The sequence below is a fragment of the Bos indicus x Bos taurus genome, chromosome 6, assembly GCF_003369695.1.
Source record: "Bos indicus x Bos taurus breed Angus x Brahman F1 hybrid chromosome 6, Bos_hybrid_MaternalHap_v2.0, whole genome shotgun sequence".
Lineage (NCBI taxonomy): Eukaryota > Metazoa > Chordata > Mammalia > Artiodactyla > Bovidae > Bos > Bos indicus x Bos taurus.
Window position 1 is genome coordinate 99,959,380 of NC_040081.1, and position 25,793 is coordinate 99,985,172.

Below are 25,793 nucleotides of genomic sequence, written 5' to 3' on the forward strand. Positions count from 1 at the left end.
ATGAAGATAGAAAGCAAGGCTGGAACTAGATTGGGATACATATAGAAGAGGCAGAACTCCTCAGAGGATGGTTGAAATGATCAAAATAAGAAGTATATAGAACCAGAGCTCTTCTTCATCCCCTGTAACTGGAATGGCAGGACTGAATTCAAAGATATAATTATATATTAATATATATATTATGTATATGATTAATAGTTGTAATTATAATTAATAAACATTAGTATGATGTTATGTATTACACATATTTTATATATTTAATATAATAATATAAATATATATATATGGAGTCTAGAAAAATGGTACTGATGAACCTATTTGCAGGGCAAAAATAGAGATGCAGGTGGAGAAATTGAACATGTGGATACAGGGAGCGGGGAAGGGGAGGGTGGGCCAAATTGGGAGAATAGCATTGATATACATACACTGCTGCTGCTGCTGCTAAGTCACTTCAGTCATGTCCGACTCTGTGTGACCCCATAGACGGCAGCCCACCAGGCTTCCCCGTCTCCTGGGATTCTCCAGGCAAGAACACTGGAGTGGGTTGCCATTTCCTTCTCCAATGCATGAAAGTGAAAAGTGAAAGTGAAGTCGCTCAGTCATGTCCGACTCTAGCGACCCCATGGACTGCAGCCTACCAGGCTCCTCCATCCATGGGATTTTCCAGGCAAGAGTACTGGATTGGGGTGCCATTGCCTTCTCCGAAACATACACTACTATGTGTAAAACAGATAGCTTCTGGGAAGCTGCTGTAAAGCACAGGGAGCTTCGCTCTGTGATGACTTGGGTTGGATGAAGGCGGGGGGTAAGAGAGACACTCAAGAGGGAGGGGATATATGCATGTTGTGTGTTAGTTATTCAGTTGTGTCTGACTCTTTGTGACCCCATGGACTGTAGTCTGCACCAGGCTCCTCTGTCCATCGAATTCTCCAGGCAAGAATCCTGAAGTGGGTTGACATTCCCTTCTCCCGGGGATCTTCCCGACCCAGGGATTGAATCCAGGTCTCCTGCATTGCAGGTGGATTCTTTACTATCTGAGCCCCCCAGGGAAGCATAACACAAAGCTGATTCATGTTGTTGTACAGAAGAAACTAACACAACATTGCAAACCAATTGTACTCCAATTAAAAATAAATAAAGTGGGAAGAAAAAAGAAAGAAACCAGGATAGGGCAGGTGTTGAGGCCTGACCACTACGGGGCAGGGAAGACGGAATGCACAAGGGGTGAGTAGCAGCCCGTACCCCAGGGGCAGGTGCTGCTCCATGAGCACAGGCAGGGAGACTTGGTCAGTGACTAGGCCCTGCCTTCGCATCAGCAGCTTCAGGTCCTCTGACCTCATATCTTGCGGCCAGCATGAGCAGCGTATACCTCCAGGTCACCACAGAGATGCTGGAAATATTTGTGTGGGCACTTCCCCACCATCTCCATAGCCTTCTCCTCCATGGGCATCTTAGCATAGAAGCTAAAGCGTTTCTCATAGTGCTTCAGTTATAGAGGTCTGATGATGGAAGGGTTGATCCTTGTACCTTCAAGGAAGAAATGTAGATAGTCGAGGGCTGACAATGGAAACTTCATGGAGTATACAACTAAACTTGTGTATATACAAATTAATTGAAAAAATTCGTGGTGAAATAAAGACTAGATAGAAAGCAACTTGTTTTCTGGAATTAAGCTGAAAAAATAGAAGCTTTGGCATGAATATGCCAGCACAGAATTATTCTATGTTTTATTAATTAATCTGTATCCTTATATTCTCAAGAAAGACAGAAGGGTCAGAGTGCAGTTTTCACTTCATGAAAAATGCTTAGGAATAAACATTAGCAAAAGCCTGCAGGAAGCCTTTGGGACAGGAAAATGTCTTTTGTTCTTAACTACTTTTCCCTGGCTCTTCCAGAAAACTAGCTTCTTACTGTGGCAGCTTAGCATCTCACCTGTAGATTAATATTGGCTCTAAGATAGACTCATATGCTTGATATGTACCGTGTGTGTGGCCTTGTGTTCCTTCCTGCATAACCCGAAATTTTCTTCATCATGCAGTTGACTGGAACATACCACTCACTCCAGAAGTCTGAAGGAGACGCACTGGCCAAGCCGGGCTATTTTTCATTTGTTTGCAATTTTTTCCTCAACTTTTTTCAGCTGCACTAATTCTTGACCAGCCAAAGAAACTCTCAAGGGGATACTCGGAGAGAGGGAGGCAGAGACAGCTTGAGAAATTCTCACATATGTAAAACAAATGCCTTCCATTGAGGTTTTTAAAACAGTCCCTCTAAACTTTAACATGTGTGAGACTAAGTTTGCTCAAATAATCACAGGCTTGCACTAGCAGGCTCCAATCAGTGCACACCAGACACAGAGGCTCATTATCACGAGAGTCCTGGGTTTGTTTTTTTTTTTTAGGTGGTTTTTAGTTTGTCTTCAAATATTGCCTCTTGTGACCATGGTGTAGTGGTGAGCATAGCTGCCTCCTCCAACTTCTTAACACATTTCGTCTAGAACTTTCCTATTCTTTAATTCTACTTTGGAAAAAAGAGATATTATCACATAGTTGACTAGCTCATTTAGGGAAGACACGAGGAACTCTGTCCAAGTTTCCTCCGGGAATATTGTCACATTTGTGGTTTGCTTCTAGAAATTTGGAATGTGAGTTGATGTACCTTTTTCACTGTTCCTCCAGCGTGTTTTTTTTTTTTTTTTAAAGGGACAGGTAATTTAAGAGGGGGTTGGCTATATCAGAGCACTTTATTTTTGTTGTTTTTTGTTTGCTACATAGGAAAGTCCATCAGCTTGATAATGGAGGAGAACAATGACTCCATGGAGAACTCCCCGCAAGGCCCAGGGAGGAACAATGCTGTGAAGTGTGGGTGGCTGAGGAAGCAAGGAGGCTTTGTCAAGACTTGGCATACCCGTTGGTTTGTGCTCAAGGGTGATCAGCTCTATTACTTCAAAGATGAAGATGAAACCAAGCCCTTGGTAAGTAGGAAAAAATAAAAAGCACTGTAGTGCTTAGTAGCCTAAGAAGTGGTGGGGTTTGCTAGAAACTTGGAGACTGACGTCAACTCAATCTCCCTGGTCTCCTTCAGTTCACTGGCATCTTTCACACTTTTACTCATTGTTTACTTTGGTTCAGGAGGATAAACTTGCTAATTGAGGCCAAGAGGCAAATTATACTTGTTGAATATTAATTTTGACTTTTACTAAGCTGGACCAAAATATCTGAGTTCCAGAGATCTCATAAATAAATTAATAAGAATATCTTGGAGAAGTACTCAAAAAAATAGAAAAGAATATTTCATATTGGTATCATGACAGTTATAGGGCGTTTCCATACTTGTTACTGATTTCATCATAGCAAACCAGTAGGGGACATGGGGGTTATCATATGAAAATATTAATGGACCTCTGTTAGAAGATATATATATATATTGTAGCCAAAGCATCTTTCCTTTTCTCAGAAGCAAGTTGAAAGATTTGAAGGAAAACTGTAAGTGGAACTTTAATTTATGAGACACTGTCAATAACTGTTCTCTGGGGGCTTCTCTCTGCTTTAACTCATATAAAATATGGATGTAGTGCTAAACCCAGACAGTGTTGATACATCCAACCAGCATACACAATATAATCCCCCGGGGATAGTTTCTGTGTTTCTTTGTGGTTTCTTAATGGTCTTTTAGTTGCTTGTTTACTTCTCATTTCCTCAGCCACAGATCTCTGGGTTGCAATTAGGAAAAATTCTCCATCCTTCCCTGTAGCTACAACAAGCTTTCTTAGCTGTGATCATTGCTTATCAATTGATGAAAGAAGATGGGAATGGAGGCATTCCCTCTGTGTTTTTCCTCCATCTACATCTGTAAAATACATAACTAAGAGAAAAAATGTTTTAGAGTAGTTTACATAAACATCCCTAACGGTATGTTCTTGGGGCTATTTTCCTTGTATTAAAATTTGAGAACTTAATTAGGAAGTTGGATCAAGGCTCTGCTTTAGTATTTTAAATTCCTCAGACATAATTTAACAAACTTCTCATTAGTCTAACTGAATTATTAATACATAAAAGTAGCAATGAAATTACATTCTCCACTCATTTTTTGAAATTTCTATTTTTTAGCATACCTTTACCAAGGCCAAGCATTTGACTAAGAATTGGTATATATATGTTATGAAATGCTTAAAATAATCCTTCGAGGTAGGATTAGCCTCATGTATGAAGAAATCAATGCTTAGGTATAAAGCATATTACCCAGAGTTAGATTGTGGTGCCATGTTTGCCTCTAGTTAAGTCCAAGTTCATATGCTTTCATTCAAAGATCTTATAAATAAGTTAATAAGATTATCCCATATTTATGTCATGACAGCTATAAGGCATTTCCATAAGGACAGGGAAGTCTGGCATGCTGCAGTCCATGCGGTCACAAAGAGTTGGACATGATTGAGCAACTGAGCAACAGCAATGACATTCATTTCATCATAGCAAAACAGTGGGGAATGTGGGAGTTATTATTACAAATGAAGAAACTGTGGCTGAGATAAGCACCATCATATAGAGATCAGAGGCAAAGGAGTCTTGTTTGTTATCTTATACTCTAGAGTTCTTTTCTCAATGTACCTTGTTTTATACTATGTAATACAGTAAGGTATTATCTTGAACATAAAATTATTTTTACCAAACTCAGGTTAATGTGAAAAAAAGTAGAACATGGGGCATTCATTATGGAAACTTTGATATGGAGGACCATGTTGAATACAGAAGGAGATGGATGAGTAACATTCAATATTTTATTCGATGGACTTTTGTTCTGGCATACTTTGGATGGGCTGGGTTGTTAACCAGAATGAGTACAAATTAAATCATTAATTAGGTCTCATCTAGAATCGAAACAAAGGATTAGGGGAGCAAACGGAGGTTTTAGGACCTGAGTGACTGGAGAACTGAAACAGACTAAACAATCATTCTGACTCTTTGGTGAGTTCAACGTACCTTCTAGTAATGAAGATTGGCTACAACAGATCAAGATTGAGCTTAATGTTTCTAAAATTTGAGAACCTGCAGATGTCAGAGAATATGTATATGAACCCCTTAAACTGTTCAAAGAGGATATTATCAAATTGCCTTGGTTATTGTCTTCTGTGGGGTTTCTCAGAAGATTGACAGAGTCACAGTATTCTGTGCAATGTAGTTATTTTGATAAAAAGCTGGAAATTTAAATAAGAAATGCAAAAACTTCTGATCAATTCAAATGAAATTTGAATTGAAGTGAAAATTAATTTAATTCATAGTATTTCTAAGATAAGCAGTATTTTGCTATTAGTATGTTACTAGTATTTGTAGACATAATATGTGAAACTAACAAAATAGAGTTATATTGATAAGAAAATGCTAATTCTTATACAAACGAAACATAGATTACCATTATTTCTCCACAAAAAAGTTTTCATATTTTTTCTTCCTAATTATTATTTGTTAAAGATTTGCTGTTAACAAAGTAAGATAATTTGGGGTGAATAACTTTGAATTATTATTTATTTTTGGACAATCTTTCATGTATGCACCAGGAATTTTGACATTGTACCTTTAAATTTTAATATTTTGCACAAATGTTTAGACATGTACACACAGAATCAGATGAAAACAGCAGTGTCTATGTCAGAGGACAGTTTGTAATTTGAAAGGACTGTGTATTTGTCCATGAATGGATTCATTCCTTACTTTAAAGTGAATTTTTAAAATGAGAAATAGATGCCTGCCTGACACATTGTAAGTGCAAGGCACATTTTCGGATTAGTTGGTGAGTCAATAAATGATATCTATAGCCAAGCAGGGTTGGGCCAGGACCAGGTGCTGTAACATGGACTATTCTCAGCTTCATATATCAAAATCATAACCTCTTTTTCAAACAGTGTGGTTTAAATCACATTAAAAAAATGCTGTAGTGACATATCATAGAATAACTCTAAACAATTCAATAAGTAGCAATTGAAAGCCTTGGGAAAATGTTAAAACAGGGAAAAAATGTTATAAAACTCCTCACTTCATAGATAAAGGATGCATGTGTGTTTGTGTGTATGTGTGTATGTGTGTGTGTGTGTGAGAGAGAGAGTGTATGTACCAGCCAAGAGATATTGTTGGTGAGTAGCAAATAACAAACTGAAAATCAAATTTCCTTGCTCCTGATCCAATGTTCCTTCAACTTAGCCTTTTGCCTGCTCACAAATCCTCAGCTTTCTTTAGATTTGTTTTCAGTCAGAAGGACTATTTTCAATATGGGCACCTTCAAGCCTAAGAATGCCCTCGGCCTTCGTATTTTTTTGCTGAGGGCTATTTCAGTAACACTGGAGGAAACATCACTAATGAAATGAAAAAATTTACTCTTCTGAGCATTCCTAACCAGCTGAAAATTTTCAATAAACTTAATCTGAATTGGTTTTCCTCTTTCTTAATAGTATTTCTAAAGTGAAAGTATTAAAATCCTTGAAGTATGTGTCCCTCCTATCCTAGAAAAAGCCTATCAATTTATTTTAGTGAAACTTTCTCTGAGTTTCTCAACTCAGTAAAGAGTCAAGCTCCATCATTATCCTTGTTATTAAAACTACACATCTGTTGGGGAAACATGTAAATAGAATTATAATTGTGACAGACTAACATGTAAGCGTGAAGTACTCAGAAAGCACAGATATAATTAGTGCCAGGGAGGGAGTGATGACTGGCTAGAGGAGTCGAGGAGGCTGTGCAAAGCAGGAAGTGACCCTTACCTAGGATGTTGAAGATTGGTGGGAATTTTCCAGGTGCCTGAACTGGAAAGAGGAATTCAGAGCAGAAGAAAGACTTGGAGTTATAGAATAGGTATCTAATTCTTACGGAAATTCATTTTCTGAGTTCTAGAGGCTGGAAGTCCAAGATGGAGATGCTTCCTGTGCTGGTTTCTGGTGAAGCCTGTCTTCTTGGCTTGTAGAAAACTACTTTCTCTCTGTCTTCACATGGCCTTTGCTTTGTGCACTGGAGAGTGAGAAAGCTCAGGTGTCCTCTTCCAAGGATACGAGTCCTCTCAGATTAGCCCCATCATTATGGCATCATTTACCTTGATTAACTCCTTGTGAAAGTGACCATACAGATGGAAGGAAAACTTAATTGAGAAAAGTATATTCATTAACATAGGTTTTCAACATATTCGGTGTTATGGATTGAATTGTCCCCCTCCATAATTCACATTAAAGTCCTAGCCACATGGAGGATTAGGACTTTAATGGGAATGGTGGCAGGTGCAGGAGCGGGCACAATTCAATCCATAACACCTAATACGTTGAGAACCTATGTTAATGAATATACTTTTCTCAATTAAGTTTTTCTTCCATCTGTACAATTTTCATGTCTACTAGAACCTAGTATATCTGATTTAGTACCTTATAGACTTAATTACTTAAACTTAACATTGATGTACCATGTTCTTATTCAGGTTGCACCTTGCTTCCTAAATATTCCACAATCTGGGCAAGTCTGGGAACTTAGAAAGTCTCTAAACTGACCCTTGTATTTTCTTCTTGAGCAAAAGGCAAAAGCCCCTCTAGGTTCTCCTTTCTCTGGTGACAATATCTTTTTGTAAATGAGACTTTCCAGCCTGTAGCCAGAATTCCCCTGGGGTTCTACCTCAAAGTGTAAGTGTTTTATATTTAAAATACATCAAGCTAAAATATTTAGTATTCTATAGTTTTAAAAATGAAATTTTAGTTCATCTTAGCCCAAACTCACTCCAGAAACTCCACTGTTTGCAATTATCATGGAAACAGATTTTATTTAGAACAGATTTAAAAAATAAAGTTGATTTTGTTGTTTCTGAAAAAACCAACAGAATAGTGATGTATGTAGCCAATGTTTGAATATACACCAATGTATCCATAATTTCTGTTACTCATAGGCCACTGCTGTAAGCATTTTATAATTCTGTATTTTTAAAAATATTTGTTTAATACTTTTTCTATTTTTAATCTTTAAAATAAAGTCCTGTTTATACATAGAAAAAAGTTTAAAATTATACTGTACATAAGAATTTATTTAAAAAGAAATCTTTCATCTACCTTATGTACCCCTAGGAGTTCTGGATAGCTATGAAAAATGTTTTAAAATATATTTTAAACTAAGCTTGTGACAATATCTGTATGGCTATTTTTCACTAATAATCATGAAAAATGACTGTGGCCTTATAGATATTATAACAGAGGGGATGAAGCTGATACATAGATAAAAAGTGATTATTATAGTTATCTTAAAAACAAAGCAGTTATATAGATTTTGTTAAATGAATCTAGTGATAAATTCCTAGTGCTTTTGGGGGACAATTTGCTTTACTTCCATCCTGAAGTATATTATTACTTAAATAACTGCCGAGTCTCAAGTTTGGCCATACTATTGAATATCTCTGATATACCTTGGGCACTAGAACTTGACACACCCTGGAAAGCATTGATTTTGAGAAGCCAACCTGGGACTCCTGATAAAACGACTGAAATCCAAACAGGCACTAACCCAATTAATCTAGCCTAGGCTTCCTACAGCAGATATTGATCCAGTTGTGTGGGAAGGTTTTTTTCTGGACCTGATGAAGATGACACTGTATTAGATCACAATGGATTTTCTTACCTTAAAGAACAAAGTGATTTTAAGTGAATTATAACCTGAATCCTGACTTCTAAATGTGCAAGAATTGATTACTGATTTAAGAGTAAACTCTAATTTTATATATCTAATGAAACGTGAGTTAATGAAATCTAGAAATCTCTAAGGTAATTGGTGTTCTCTGTTAAAGTATATGACCCAGAAGCAGCCAAAGTGCTGATTATGTGTGTAAAATAATGCTGGAAACACACATAACTGACTTTCTGTATGTGTGTGTGTGTGTGTGTTAGTCACTCAGTCATGTCTGACTCTTTGCGACCCCATGGACTGTAGCCCACCAGGCTCCTCTCTCCATGGAATTGTCCAGGCAAGATCTTCCTGACCCAGGGATTGAACCCACATCTCTTATGTCTCCTACATTGGCAGGCAGGTTTTTTACCACCTGAGCTACCAGGGAAGCCCAACTGACTTTCAGTGTAGCATCTAAGTCTCTTGGCATCTTAAAAGACACATAAGAAGGATTTGTGTGTCATCAAAAATTTTTAGGAACTCTTACCTCTTTCCTAGAAATCATATCAAGGTAATGTTATTAATAGTGAATGTTTTATTCTGCTATTGGTTGAATAATTTTTTATTGCTTATAGAAGTCACCTAGGCATGGCATTTTATATCAGTGTGGTTAAAAAAATAGGCTTTTGAGTCACTTTATTTGGGTCGAATCTTGATTCATCTACCAAATAACTATGGTATATTAGACTGAATAAGCTGGTTTTAAACTTCAATTCACTAATCTGTACAATGGGAAAAGATTAGTACCTACCTATAACATTGTTAAGAGGTTTATGTGAGATAATTTATGTAAAGAATTTTAGAAAGCAGTAGCATATAGTAAATATAAAATAAATGTTAGCTATTTTTATAACATTAATTTGACAAAAAAGAATTTATTTCTTGAGATGGTCATACTCATCATTCTTTCACTTGGTTTTTTTCAACATATATTTATAGATTTCTAATGTTCCTGCAGTTATTATGCTAGACTCTAGAAACAAAAGATGATATAACTGTTACTATAAAAAGATAGACCTCCCCAAACAAATGAACAAGGATTTAAAATGAAGTTTCTTTCTTTCTCAGGTGAAAGTCCAAAGTGATTTTCAGTAAGTGAGGAGGTCTGCTTCAAATAACTGTTTAGAAACTTAAGCTTCTGGTGATTTTGCAATTTTAACTTTTGGCTTTGAAACTTATCATAGGATCATTTCCTTTCCAGTAATCTAGAAAGAGTATAAAATAGACTACTGCATAGAAGGCTTAGATAGACCATTCGGTGTGCAGGTGCCTCTTATCACTTCTATTCATATTCCAGTAGTTGGGACTGAGTCACATGATCATGCCTAACTGCACAGGAGGCTGGGCATGTACCCGCTTTATCCTGGATCAGAGGAGAACACGGGTATGGAAAAAGAGCTAGCTGACACTGCCACAGATGATCAATTAATACTAAAAAATATCCATAAAGATGGTATTCAGTTCCAGTGGCTGTTATAGTCAATTGCAGTTACCGTACAATGTAATGAGTATTTAAATAAAGAAAGTATAGAGAATACTTAGGAAGCAACAGAAAGGGGGCATCTATAACCACTTCAAGGTTCAGGGAGAGTTTTTCTAAAGAAGATATATTTAACCTCAGAAGTGAAGGAGAACATAACATTATTATAAGCGATTTGGTTGATATATGTGGCAGAATTAAAGGTGTAGGTCATGGCCCTTTGGTAGATCGTTGACGATTTGATAACCATAATAATGGTTAAGTATTTCAGCACCTTAGAAAGGAGACAAGCAGGGATAAGAGATGACTTTGGAGATGTAAACACAGACAAGTCTGTTACAAGTCCAGTAAGCAGTGCTAGAGATTGTTTATTTTATTCTGAGACCGTACATTTCCCCTTGATTTTATGTGCATATTTTTCTTGGTTTATTGGATTTAGAGCCAAACAGTGAAAATAGGGCTTATTCTCTGTGCATCTCACTGTTAAGGAATCAAAATTTTCACCTCTCCAAAAAGGCCTCCTGCAATAGTTTTGAAATTCTGTTTGTATTGTTTATTATTTTGTGTAGTGCAATAATTTGCAGAAAAATTATTGAAAAGCAACTATGCCACAAACACTTGGCCTTCTGTAATCCATTATTCAGAGAAGGCGATGGCACCCCACTCCAGCACTCTTGCCTGGAAAATCCCATGGATGGAGGAGCCTGGTAGGCTGCAGTCCATGGCGTCATGAAGAGTCGGACATGACTGAGCGACTTCACTTTCACTTTTCACTTTTGTGCATTGGAGAAGGAAATGGCAACCCACTCCAGTGTTCTTGCCTGGAGAATCCCAGGGACAAGGGAGCCTGGTGGGCTGCCGTCTATGGGGTTGCACAGAGTCGGACACAACTGAAGCGACTTAGCAGCAGCAGCAGCAGCATCCATTATTCAAATCACTTTTGACTGTAAGAGGAAGAGCAGAGAAAATCTGTTGCTGCTGGAAAGGATACTTGGGGTGAAAGAGCAGCAAAGAATGTCTTGGATGAAGGGAAATTGATGGATGGGCATGGGCAGAGGGATAATTATGAGAGAAAATTTCATCCTCATACTGTCCTCTAGAATTGACTTTGTCCAGTGTAGGCATTTCTCTGAAAAGTGGTTGAGCCCAGTTGTTTTGTATAAAGTTTCTTGGATCAGACTGCCTGTGTTCAGCCTAGATTATATCACTAGCGATGGGCTTGTGGTAAGTTACTTACTGTTTACTTGGGTAAGTTGCTGCTGCTGCTGCTAAGTCGCTTCAGTCGTGTCCGACTCTGTGTGACCCCATAGATGGTAGCCCACCAGGCTCCCCCGTCCCTGGGATTCTCCAGGCAAGAACACTGGAGTGGGTTGCCATTTCCTCCTCCAATGCATGAAAGTGAAAAGTGAAAGTGAAGTTGCTCAGTCGTGTCCGACTCTAGCGACCCCATGGACTGCAGCCTACCAGGCTCCTCCGTCCATGGGATTTTCCTGGCAAGAGTACTGGAGTGGGGTGCCACTGCCTTCTCCGTTGGGTAAGTTACACATCTGTAAACTATGAGTAATAATAATACGTGTCTCATAAGTGGTTGTTAGTATACATGAAATGATGTTTCTAGAATACTTATACAGTACCTGGCCACATATTAATCTCTCAGTCTTTGTGTGTGTGTAATCAATCGCTCAGTCGTGTCCAACTCTGTGACCCCATGGACTGTAGGCCACCAAACTCCTCTGTCCATGGAGTTTTCTAGGCAAGAATACTGGAGCGGGTTGCCATTTCCTTCTCCAGAGGATCCTCCTGACCCAGGATCAGACCCATGTCTCCTACGTTTCCTGCATTGGCAGATGGATTCTTACCACTGTGCTACCAACTGCTGTTGTTCCTGCCACCACTGGCACAGTCAACATTATCATCGCCGTCATTTTCATCGTCTTTTACCATCAGAATACTCTGATGCAGCAGTTTAGAAATCAATATCTGTAATAAGCACCTTATTTATTGTATAACAAAACGGAAATGGTAGATGATCAGCCCTTGTAAGTAATGCTAACATAGGAGCAGAAAATAACTTGTTTTCCCTTGTGATCTATGCTGCCAATACACTGAATTTAAACGGATTCTCAAAAAAAAAAAAGCTAATGCTAAATTCTGTAGTATGTCTTTTCTGTTTGTTTAAATTACTTTTGGGACCACTTCAGAGCTTACCAAATGATTTTGATGACAGCTGAGGAGGCTTTAAGGATTCTCTTTGCAAAACTGGACCAACCCAGAGGGAGGCAGCCCTAACTTTCTCGTCTCACTCACAGCACTTATTCCTGAATAACAATTTGGAGAGAGAACTACTGGAGTTGAATCCCTTGAGTTCTGCTTCTAACATTTACTTATCGACTGAAGGCTTTTGTGTTTGTGATGGAATTCAATAAGTGGAACCATCAGCATAAACTTAGGGTTATTTCCACCACCCCAACTAGTGGAGAAAAGAATTTAGGGAAAAACTGAATGGTTGGAAATGTAATTTGAATGCTTATATTTTTAGTGTTGAGAGTAATGTATTTTAAAGGGTTACTTTTTCTCCCCCCAGTATATAAAGTATTTCATAGCTATTTTCTATTTATTTTCTTTTAGATTTCTATTGAGCACTCAATCTTTCTGTCCCTTCTTCTTTAGATTTATTCTGCATAAATTCAGATGGTCTCTATTTTCCAGTGTTATTTCCATATGTTTATTTATTCAGTGACTATCAATTGTAAATTATGATTTATGAAATATTTTGTATCAATTTTTGTGTAAAAAGGAAGCAATCCTGGTTGCTTGAATTATTATTCTTGCCTTCTGAATTTTGGTTTCCTTTAGCATAATATTCTCGAGGTTAATCCATGTTGTATCTGTATTAGCACTTCATTTACTTATATGGCCTAATAATAGTCCATTGTAATGATATACCACATTTTATATATATATATATATATATATATATCCATTCTTCAGTTGACAAACATTTGGATTGTTTCCCACTCTGGGCATTTATGAATAACACTGCTGTGAGCATGTATAAGGTTTTGTGTAGCCATACATTTTCATTTCTCTTGCTTATATACATAATAGTGGGTTTGATGGGATATATAGTAACTCTGTGTTTAACCTTTTGAGGAAATACTATCATTTTTTAATTATTAAATTCCAACCTAATTTAAAACTCAGGCCTCATGCTTGATTTAAATCTCATTTATATCCCTCTAAGAATCAGCCTGCCAATGCAGGAGAGGTGGATTTGATCCCTGGGTTAGGAAGATCCCCTGGAGAAAGAAATGCCAACCCACTCCAGTATTCTTGCCTAGGAAATCCCATGGACAGAGGAGCCCATGAGGTCACAAAAGAGTCAGACATCACTTAGCAACTACACAGTAACAACAACATGCCCTACCGCAATGCTTGCCAGCCTGGATGGCTTACCTCACATAGACAGGAAGCACAGGTACACTTTCTCTCCCCTCTCTCCAGCACTGGGTGTGTGTGTGTGTGTGTCTGTGTCTACACATGTATGAGGACCATGAATTGGGTACCTTTTTCTTCTCTTTGACATTTCTGGACTGGCAGGGAGGAAGAATAAAAAAGGACAAATGCATCTCTTCCTAATAGCCTATGGCTGTAAGGAGACTACAGGTCCATCTTGGTTATTCTTGTTTCTCTGGCTAACTTGTGGCTGTTTATGACCATCTCGACTACCCAGGATGTTGTACCTGGGGCTGCATCTTGTTCTCTTTTTTTCACCCTTTAGCTCTCACAGGCAGTACACCCACAGCTTCTTGCTCCTAAGAGCTCATTCCCAGGCTACCCACATTCCCTGCTTAAACTTGAGCTTCTGAAATCCAGGTATGATCATCATGACCAATAAGTTCAGGGTTTTCTATAAGATGTTATGGAAAAACACAAACCACCTTTTTGGCCCACCAATATATTTTAACTGTGCTAAATTATTTCTTTCAAACTCTTTGTTCCTGTTTGTGTCATAGTCATAGAAGAGCTTGATGGAATCAATTAAATGCATCAGCAAAACCCTCAGCACAGCTTTGTGAACCTGTTCAGTTCAGTCACTCAGTCATGTCTGACTCTTTGCAACCCCAAGGACTGCAGCACTCCAGGCCTCCCTGTCCATCACCAACTCCTGGAGCTTGCTCAAATTCATGTCCATTGAGTCAGTGATGCTATCCAACCATCTCATCCTCTGTCGTCCCCTTCTCCTTCCACCTTCAAACTTTTCCAGCATCAGTTCAGTTCAGTTCAGTCACTCAGTCATGTCCAACTCTGCAATCCCATGAATTGCAGCACACCAGGCCTCCCTGTCCATCACCAACTCCCAGAGTTCACTCAGACTCACGTCCATCGAGTCAGTGATGCCATCCAGCCATCTCATCCTCTGTCGTCCCCTTCTCCTCCTGCCCCCAATCCCTCCCAGCATCAGAGTCTTTTCCAATGAGTCAACTCTTCGCATGAGGTGGTCAAAGTACTGGAGTTTCAGCTTTAGCATCATTCCTTCCAAAGAAATCCCAGGGCTGATTTCCTTCAGAATGGACTGGTTGGATCTCCTTGAGGTCCAAGGGACTCTCAAGAGTCTTCTCCAACACCACAGTTCAAAAGCATCAACTGTTCAGTGCTCAGCCTTCTTCACACTCCAACTCTCACATCCATACATGACCACAGGAAAAACCATAGCCTTGACTAGACGGACCTTTGTTGGCAAAGTAATGTCTCTGCTTTTGAATATGCTGTCTAGGTTGGTCATAACTTTCCTTCCAAGGAGTAAGCATCTTTTAATTTCATGGCTGCAGTCACCATCTGCCGTGATTTTGGAGCCCAAAAAAATAAAGTCTGACACTGTTTCCACTGTTTCCCCATCTATTTCCCATGAAGTGATGGGACCGGATGCCATGATCTTAGTTTTCTGAATGTTGAGCTTTCAGCCAACTTTTTCACTCTCTTCTTTCACTTTCATCAAGAGGCTTTTTAGTTCCTCTTCACTTTCTGCCATAAGGGTGGTGTCATCTGCATATCTGAGGTGATTGATATTTCTCCCAGCAATCTTGATTCCAGCTTGTGTTTCTTCCAGTCCAGCGTTTCTCATGATGTACTCACATATAAGTTAAATAAGCAGGGTGACAATATACAACCTTGATGTACTCCTTTTCCTATTTGGAACCAGTCTGTTGTTCCATGTCCAGTTCTAACTGTTGCTTCCTGACCTGCATACAGATTTCTCAAGAGGCAGGTTAGGTGGTCTGGTATTCCCATATCTTTCAGAATTTTTCACAGTTTATTGTGATCCACAGAGTCAAAGGCTTTGGCATAGTCAATAAAGCAGAAATAGATGTTTTTCTGGAACTCTCTTGCTTTTTCCATGATCCAGCGGATGTTGGCAATTTGATCTCTGGTTCCTCTGCCTTTTCTAAAACCAGCTTGAACATCAGGAAGTTCATGGTTCATGTATTGCTGAAGCCTGGCTTGGAGAATTTTGAGCATTATTTTACTAGCATGTGAGATGAGTGTAATTGTGCAGTAGTTTGAGCATTCTTTGGCATTGCCTTTCTTTGGGATTGGAATGAAAAATGACCTTTTCCAGTCCTGTGGCCACTGCTGAGTTTTCCAAATTTGCTGGCATATTGAGTGCAGCACTTTCACAGCATCATCTTTCAGGATTTGAAATAGCTCAACTGGAATTCCATCACCTCCACTAGCTTTGTTCGTAGTGATGCTTTCTAAGGCCCACTTGACTTCACATTCCAGGATGTCTGGCTCTAGGTGAGTGATCACACCATCGTGATTATCTGGGTTGTGAAGATCTTTTTTGTATAGTTCTGTGTATTCTTGCCACCTCTTCTTAATATCTTTGCTTCTGTTAGGTCCATATCATTTCTGTCCTTTTTTAAGCCCATCTTTGCATGAAATGTTCCCTTGGTATCTCTAATTTTCTTGAAGAGATCTCTAGTCTTTCCCATTCTGTTGTTTTCCTCTATTTCTTTGCATTGATCGCTGAGGAAGGCTTTCTTATCTCTTCTTGCTATTCTTTGGAACTCTGCATTCAGATGCTTATGTCTTTACTTTTCTTCTTTCCAGCATCAGGGTCTTTTCAAATGAGTCAGTTCTTCGCATCAGGTGGCCAAAATGTTGGAATTTGAGCTTCAGCATCAGTCCTTCCAATGGACCTGTATTCCTACTTAAATTTATTTTTTAAGTATGGGGTCACACATGCGTAAATAATGTTTCATCCCTCATTGAAATTAAGAAAAAAAAAGATAGTTCAGATAAGTAGATGCACATCTTCTATTTGGCCTACCTTGTGATCAGTTTTGAGAAATTGTCAAGTGGATGACTAGAATAAAAAACTGAATCTGTAGATGTGAGCTCACTGACCTAGATATGGGTTGAGTATGCAATACTCCTGACCTTACTTGCCATGGACACTGATTATTTGAATAAAACAACATAAATTGCCAACATCCACTGGATCATCGAAAAAGCAAGGGAATTCCAGAAAACATCTATTTCTGCTTTATTGACTATACCAAAGCCTTTGACTGTGTGCATAACAACCAACTGTGGAAAATTCTGAAGGAGATGGGACTACCAGACCACCTGACCTGCCTCTTGAGAAACCTGTATGCAGGTCAGGAAGCAACAGTTAGAACTGGACAGGGAACAACAGACTGGTTCCAAATAGGAAAAGGAGTACGTCAAGGCTGTATATTGTCACCCTGCTTATTTAACTTATATGTGAGTACATCATGAGAAACGCTGGACTGGAAGAAACACAAGCTGGAATCAAGATTGCTGGTAGAAATATCCATAACCTCAGATATGCAGATGATACACCCTTATGGCAGAAAGTGAAGAAGAACTAAAGAGCCTCTTGATGAAAGTGAAAGAGGAGAGTGAAAGGTTGATTTAAAGCTCAACATTCAAAAATCTAAGATCATGGCATCCGGTCCCATCACATCATGGCAAATAGATGGGGAAACAGTGGAAACAGTGGCTGACTTTATTTTCTGGGGCTCCAAGATCGCTGCAGTTGGTGATTGCAGCCGTGCCATTAAAAGACGCTTAGTCCTTGGAAGGAAAGTTATGACCAATATAGACAGCATATTAAAAAGCAGAGAGATTACTTTGGTGACAAAGGCCCATCTAGTGAAGGCTATGGTTTTTCCTGTGGTCATGTATGGATGTGAAAGTTGGACTATAAAGAAAGCTGAGTGTAGAATTGATGCTTTTGAACTGTGGTGTTGGAGAAGACTCTTGTGAGTCCCTTGGACCTCAAGGAGATCCAACCAGTCCATTCTAAAGGAGATCAGTCCTGGGTGTTCATTGAAAGGACTGATGTTGAAGCTGAAACTCCAATACTTTGGCCACCTGATGTGAAGAACTGACTCATTTGAAAAGACCCTAATGCTGGCAAAGATTGAAGGCAAGAGGAGAAGGGGACGACAGAGGATAAGATGGTTGGATGGCATCACTGACTCAATGGACATGGGTTTGGGTGGACTCCGAGAGTTGGTGATGGACAGGGAGGCCTGGCATGCTGCGGTTCATGCGGTTGCAAAGAGCTGGACATGACAGAGCGACTGAACTGAACTGAACATAACCCTAACTTGACTGTGTTATTTAGCATTCAGAAGGCATTCTGGCCTTCTCCAGGAAGGCCAGAAACATCAGCTGTAAGACTCTAATACATTTTCAGACAGTTTTGCAGTGCCAAAATTCCTGTTTCTATTTTTGAACCGTTTTTCCTAGTTTTAATTTTTTTAGTGACTAGACTTAAGACTTACATTTTCCTCTAGATTTTAATGAGAAAGTTGACATCCTATAAATTTCTGTGTTTTACAAAGCACATAGTGCTTGCTGCAGGAGCCAAAGGTTCCTCCTGTGTTATGGACTTAAGCCTCTATTAATGGAGCATATCATCCTGACTTAGTTTTCTCAGGACTTCCTCTGTTAAATGAGGAGACGGAGCTGATGGCTTCAGAGCTGCTCTTTGATTCCAGATTTCTAGAAGTTTTCTTAGCCCCACAAATGCAGCTGCTTTCTAGAAATTATACTTTCATAATTCTTCCACTGAACTAATCCTTTTATTTTTTCCCCAAATCTTTACATTTGCCTACTAAATATTCATGGAATATCCACAGATATTTTGGAATTGGGGCACTTTACCTTTTAGCATACTGGGGGAAAATGAGCAGTCCATTTTCCAATCAGGCAAAGATTTCACGAATGTTCCAAGTGTTCTTAGTTTGCATCTTGAATACTTAAACAAAAATCTTCACTGAAGGCAGTTTTAGTCATTATCACAGGTATAACATAATTCCACTTCTAAAATGCTCACTGTTTTCAAAATTTCCTCTTTGAGATATCTTCATTTCATATGCAATTGTGATAAAAATACAATGTTTATTTAAAACATTTTTCTCTTTTTAACTCTTTTTTTTTTCTGTTTGCAATTTCTTTTTTTTTAATGTATTTGGATTTTTTTTATTTTTATTTTTTTTATTTTATTTTTAAACTTTACATAATTGTATTAGTTTTGCCAAATATCAAAATGAATCCGCCACAGGTATACATGTGTTCCCCATCCTGAACCCTCCTCCCTCCTCCCTCCCCATACCATCCCTCTGGGTCATCCCAGTGCACTAGCCCCAAGCATCCAGTATCGTGCATCGAACCTGGACTGGCAACTCGTTTCTTACATGATATTTTACATGTTTCAATGTCATTCTCCCAAATGATTGCGATCCCATAGACGGCAGCCCACCAGGCTCCCCCGTCTCTGGGATTCTCTAGGGAAGAACACTGGAGTGGGTTGCCATTTCCTTTTCCAATGCACAAAAGTGAAAAGTGAAAGTGAAGTCACTTAGTTGTGTCTGACTCTTAGCGATCCCATGGACTGCAGCCCACCAGGCTCCTCCGTCCATAGGATTTTCCAGGCAAGAGTACTGGAGTGGGGTGCTGTTGCCTTCTCCAAAAAATGATTGAGGATGCTTTAAAGATATAAACAAGTATTTTGCTCCCTCTGAAGCCTTTTCTTTCAAAAATTATGAAATACGAAACTCATGAAATAGAAAACTTGGCTGGGTTTTCAAACATGCATAAATCATTCATCAGATTGTTGTTTACTGTTTGAAATTCTATCAATGAATTCCTTTTTCAAAGCAGAGACTGTGACATTCTTTGTGTCCTTGTCCAAAACACTTAACAGAGGGGAGGTCAATTAAATATCAGGTATTCATTTATAAATCTTGTAACACATCATAATATTACTGGGTAAGGAAACTCAAATACATATCTGTCAAAATACATAATATGAACTGAAAGTTGCAACATTGTAATTAAGACATTATGAATCACATAATTTGATTTGATCATAGAAATAATTATTGGCAGAAGCAATATTTGTTGCCTTTCCAGGTTTACACATCTCTGATCAGTTATTTTAATAGAAATTACATTTTTATTTCTGACTTGTTCTCCCCTCTTAGGATTGGGAAATAGGAATATGCTATCTCAACTAGTTCAGTAATAAAGAATCTGCCTGCCAATGCAGGAGACATGGTGGGTTCCATCCTTGGTTCAGGATGGAAATGACAACCCACTTCAGTATTCTTGCCTGGAGAATCCCACGGATAGAAGAGCCTGATGGGTTCAATACAGGAAACCACAAAGAGTAAAATATGACTGAGCACAATGCTATCCTTGAGGGCTTGTATATGGTAGCATTCCATATAATTGATACTTTTCTAACTTTTGTTTTGATGTCTCTCTGAAAATCTCAGATTTTCTTTTATGAATTATGTTAGTGATTTTACTAAATGCTCAGGAACTAATATAGTAATTAGCTTTTTTATTTTAAAGTGGAACAAAGTCAAGCCCCAATTCCTCAATTTCAAATATCTTATTAAAGAGGCATTTATGCCAGTCCAGGTTCAATGCACAATACTGGATGCTTGGGGCTAGTGCACTGGGACGACCCAGAGGGATGGTATGGGGAGGGAGGAGGGAGGAGGGTTCAGGATGGGGAGCACATGTATACCTGTGATGGATTCATTTTGATATTTGGCAAAACTAATACAATTATGTAAAGTTTAAAAAAATAAATAAAACTCAAAAAAATAATTTCAGGTAATAAAAATTGAAGATATTTTTAACATAATCTGACTTTACTGTAGCTTTCCAGGGAAATGAAAGGAGGCAATTTTCTTTTTTTTTTTTTTTGGTGAATGGTTATGTGCTGTGTCCTTTGTTCATTATCCTATTTATATTATTATCTCATTAATTCTGATAGTACTATTATACTCTATGCAGTTTTTTCTGTGTAAGACTGAGCTTCATAAGGGTTAAAATAATCTATGTTCCAAAGATAACAAGTGGCAGAACTGGGCAGAACAATGAAATAAATAATAAAAGGAGGTCAGAAAGGAAAAAAAAAATGTTCTTAGGAGGCGAGCGGGATCTAAACTAGAGTTGAGATGTTTTTGAGTAGGTTTATTTATCAAATAAGGGAGAAAAAAAAAAAGAAATGGATAAATAGGAATGTAGCTTGCATGGAATCCTGATGAAGAACCCATCATTTTAAATAATGGCAATTTATAGGCATCCTTGAGTTCTAGGAATTAGGTTAATAACTTAATTTCTGCTGAGAGGTCCTAGGATAGGAGATGTTAGCTTCTGTAGATGATACGTGGCAGCTTGGGATGTGTCCTCAGAGTGTGCAGCCAAGATGGGATAAAGACCCTGCTAAATCCCACCTGCCCCATCCAGGACTCAGTTTTTACAGTCATTCATGAAAGGAACCTCTGTTAGCTGTGTAGGCATTTCCAGGTGGTCCCTACTTCTAGTTATTTCATATTATCCTGCTCAGATCCATTAGCACCACCTGACATAAACCTGAGTTTTATTTCTGGCTGTCTTTACAAACTCATACAATGAAGAGAATTCACGGACAACAAACAGATGTGATGTATTCTGTTTCTGACGCAAGACAAAAGTGATACCAAGCAGTGGCTGATGACTGTTTTACTATCTGTAAAATGGAAATGGCTAATCAGGAAATGTACCAGGGACTGTCTTCTTAGGCATGTGACAGGGAACTGGGGAGAACATGTACTAGCCTGTCAAAACCATTGCCCACTGAGGGCATTTTCACTGGTCATCGTGTTAGTGGTGGTTCCCACTAATGGGTTAAAAAAGAATAATCTGGAGCATTTGCAGACATTAATCCTCATCTTCCTTCCACTCCCCATCCCCCCTTCCCATGAGAATCCCTGAAATCAAACACTGAAAAAACAGAATGGAGAACGAGAAAACAGCAAGACAGAGATGCAGAGACAAAAAAAAGAAACTCAGAGAAATTCAGGGTATCATAAACTGTTTCTCCAATGAGGAATGAGGATCAAGTCTTTTATATATTGGGCCAAGAACAAACTAGATGCAAAGGATAAAGAGATAATTGGCTCTTTTTCCTTCTAGATATTCCCCACACTAGAGCATTTAGTACTTAATTCATGTCACCAGTGATAATTAATTAAAAAAAAAACATCATCTAGTAGATCACATTAATGTTGATAATTTATAATGACAATTGGTTTATAATAAGGGAGACAACCTTGGAACATATAATAGTAACATAGTAAAGAGCCATGAAGAGAATGAACTGATACATAGATAATAATGATGCTGCAATGTGTTGGGAGGACTCTGAGGAGCTCTGGTTCTTTATGTCTCAGAGTGTGCAGAGAGGAGCATATCCTAGGAGTCATTAACTTACTGAACTCATTGGACAAGATGTGGGTCTCACACTATCATTGTTTTATTGTTTGGTGGCATGTCTCAGGCTTCTGTTGCATGGTTTTGTTGCTTGGCTTTGTGGTTAAGCAAACCTGCTTTCTTGAGTGATCCTTAACTTACAGTGGTCTCCCATACTTTTTTTTCTTTATAATGACTACAATCTCTTGAGGGATTAACTATTTAACCACCTACTTCATCTCTTTACTCTGTCCCTATCAGTATCATAAACTTGAGTTCAACACGAATATCTAACTCTTCAAAGTATATGGTTATAAAAAATCATTCTGGAAAAGTATACATTTTTCAAGTGATGACACTCTTACCTGAGATTGTTTTAAATTCATAATGGGGATTAAATCTCTGTGTTGTTTTTTTTTTTTTTTTGTCTAAGTTTGCAAAAACATTAGCCCTATATTTTATTGTCCATGCAAGTTTCTAACTAATGCTTGAGAGGAAGTTATAAAGGCAGTGATTGCCGAAGTCTTTGTATCCTGAATACTTAGTCTTTCTTTCTGACCCAGAAAGTTTCTTTTAATAGTGAGCTGATTTAAAATGGAAAAACATGAGAAGTTGTCTCTTCTCTAAAGGCCATCAGGTGATATTCTTAGAGGTAAATCACCTGCAAAATAAAGCTTGCAGGTGAAGACAACTTTGTAAACGAAATTGCACTGGGCATATGATGGATAGAGGTTCTGTAAACTCCACCACCTCCTTTTAGCTTCTGTGGGCATTTGCGTGGGGGTGAATTACATTTGATAACAAATGGGATTGGGGTCTAGCAAGGATCAGAGGACCTGAATTTAATCTTAACTCTGCTTACTAAAAACCTAAACAATTAATCTGGAGACTCATTTGCTCATCTTAAAAGGAAACAAAACAAAAAACAGAAGATTGCACTAGAAGATTTCTAATATATTTTTAGCTTGAAATTTTAATAACTGTTGAAATGCATCTTTTATTAATGTTCCAAAATTCTTTTACCCAATACAAAGAAAAAAAAGCCAGAGGACAGAACATTATAGCACTAGTAAACTTGACTAGGAAAAATACATTTTTATTTTTTATGTTTAATATTGGAGCAAGCTCTTTTCATCATATAATTATGATAATAACCAGTTTGGAGGCATGTCTGAAAACTTACCAGATAATGAATCTGGTTCTTATTAACAACTTCTACACCTCAGGCTAATCCATTAGCAACAGATGTATACACTTTTCATTTTCTTTGGTTCTCAATATCAAGCTGTTCTCATTTCTGATCCTCTTTTGAGCCTTATAATTCCTCTTTGAATGTAGCTAGAGCCATATCTTTGCATTAAGTTGGTTAGAGTGGAGACCTGCTGTGCTTCAGAGAAGTCAGCTTGACAGATCTTCTTTATTAAATAAATCACAAAGAAACTTTATCTTTTACAACAAAAGTAAAGGATATTGTGTGAATTTTGAGAGAAATTTTACATTTTGTGGTTTTGGTGCCTTTTTTAGTTTGAGATATCTTACCATCAAAATACTTTTATAGAAATACATAGTACATACTAATCCTGTATGCTACCAAATGCTTTTAAAGTAGATTCAAGAGTTTAAAATAGAATGTAGATTTTAATTTTTCAGATGTTTTCCTTTTAATTATAAGTCTAGAAGTTAAATTGAATATTTTTCAAAGCCATTTTGTAAATTTCCATACCATGCCATATTTGTGTACCAGTTACTATATTTTTTGCATGTTCAGTTTGATTATCTCCTTTTCAAGAAGGAAGAAGTCCCTCTGAAAGCAATGCTTAATACGTGAGTGTTAGAGAATGAATTGTTAGCCCAGAGATGCTAATATTTAGAGCATGACTATTTAATGTAGATGAGATTTTAATTCATTTGGAGTGGGAAAGCTTCCTTCTTTCCTCCCTTTCTTTCTTGTTCTTTTCTTCTTTCTCTTGCTTCCTCCTTGTCGTCTGTCTTTAATTAAAATAAACCCTCATTGAGTACCTGCCATCTGACATATTTGCCCTCCCAAATAATATATATTATAGTAGATCAAGTTTTACTCCCTACAATCTTTATCAAAATTATCAGTGCACATAAAAGTAGACCTAAGGGTATATGTAAAATTTAACATTAACACTCTCACTTTTTTCAGTACATTTGCCACAGTTCTTAAAATATGTGTAGGAAAAAGTTAAAGAGTAGTGAAATATAAATAAGAATCCTTGGTCTTGGTTTTCACATGTGTAAAATGAAAGGGTTAACTAAAGTAGGTTTACTGTCCTTCCCTTGTAGCACCGCTAACCTGTAGTATTTGCAGTTGTAACTGATTTGATAGCACTTTTGGGGGCCTGGCATTCACGCCTCTACCAATGATCACCTGCTTTCCATTTTATCAAAAACTCGCACGTTTCCATGACATTCAGTCTGGGATTAGGGAGTGAGTCTGGAAAACCAGTATGGCAAGTGTAGTATCAGAGGGCTCAACTTGAGTGTTGCTATGCTCCTGTGTCAATAAGCTAGGAGCTGTGTCACAAGTCATTAATTAAACTATTAAAGCTTGAGAAAATTTCACTTTTTCAAATATTTCAGTGCATTCAACATAGTCTCTGTACTACTGGCATTCTGACACTCTTCATGAAAAGAGAAAAGGATGGAATTGCAGATAAGGCCCTGAGAATTGACCTGAGTATAACTTTGTCAAAGGATTGGTGTGAGCACTAAATGGTTGTTGTGAGCTGCTACCTATAAGGTACTTAGCACGGTATATGGCATGTAGGAAATACTTAGTATATGTTAGTTAATAGTATTTCTAGACCACGAACAACCAACATCCACAAAGACAACAAGCATACATTATTATTAGCTTTACTACCAATTACTTACATTATAGCAGAAGCAAAAATAAGTTTGAAAACCTCTGGCCTAACCTACAGTCTAATGTACAATGATCTTAGGCTTGGTTTGTCAGAAGTGGGTCCTCTTCTTTTCTATCTTCAAGGCAGACTTGTCCACTCCATCCCAGCACTCCTTTCTCACTAGGCTGGTAAATGCATTGAAATCTTTCTTAATATAACATTCCAGGCAGCCACAAAAAGTCATTCAGGGTTTTCAGGAGAGATGAAATCTACCTACCAGCCTTGCTTTAGATTGAATAGCTATTGAATTGGCCCTCTAATCCATATGTAAAGAAAGGAATCTTATTTTCTGTCTCAGGGTACTTACTAAAATAACTTCCATCTCTTCTGAATACAAGCATTAGAATGTCAAGAACTCATTATAACTCATCATCATCATCAGTACTCACGGTCAGTCTTGTCCAGCTCTTTGGACAAGAGCTACTCTTATGGACTGTAGCCTGCCACACTTCTCTGTCCATGGAATTTTCCAGGCAAGAATACTGGAGTGAGTTGCCACTTCCTCCTCCAGGGGGAATCTTCCTGACCCAGGGATTGAACCCACATCTCCTGTGTCTCCTGCATTGAAAGCAGATTCTTTATTACTTGGGCCATTGGGGAAGCCAGTAGTGGCTTATTCTCTCTAAAACATATGTCAAGCAAGTATTTCGTAACCCCACAAAAGTCACCTATCATTTTCCAATCCATTCACCAATGTCAGTACATTAACAAAACAAAATGAAAACATTACTTAAAATTTACTTAACTGTATACAGGTACAAAAAAGAGACTAAATGGAACACAAAATCCATTCTTTGATTCATTCATATGAAAGGTAATCATATAGTCAATGTGGAAACGTGAGTTTAGGGACTTCCCCGATGGTCCAGTGGTTAAGACTTCACCTTGTAATGCAGGGGGTACAGGTTTGATCCC

General features: G+C 38.0%; 1 protein-coding gene across 1 annotated transcript in view; it reads left to right on the forward strand.

The window, feature by feature from the left end:
• Window positions 1-25,793, forward strand: part of ARHGAP24 (Rho GTPase activating protein 24) — a 546,151-nt gene that overhangs the window by 89,416 nt on the left and 430,942 nt on the right. The window contains exon 2 of the mRNA XM_027544942.1: window positions 2,775-2,974. Coding sequence (XP_027400743.1) covers window positions 2,795-2,974 — 180 coding nt within the window. The 5' untranslated portion in view covers window positions 2,775-2,794. The remainder of the gene's footprint in view (window positions 1-2,774; window positions 2,975-25,793) is intronic.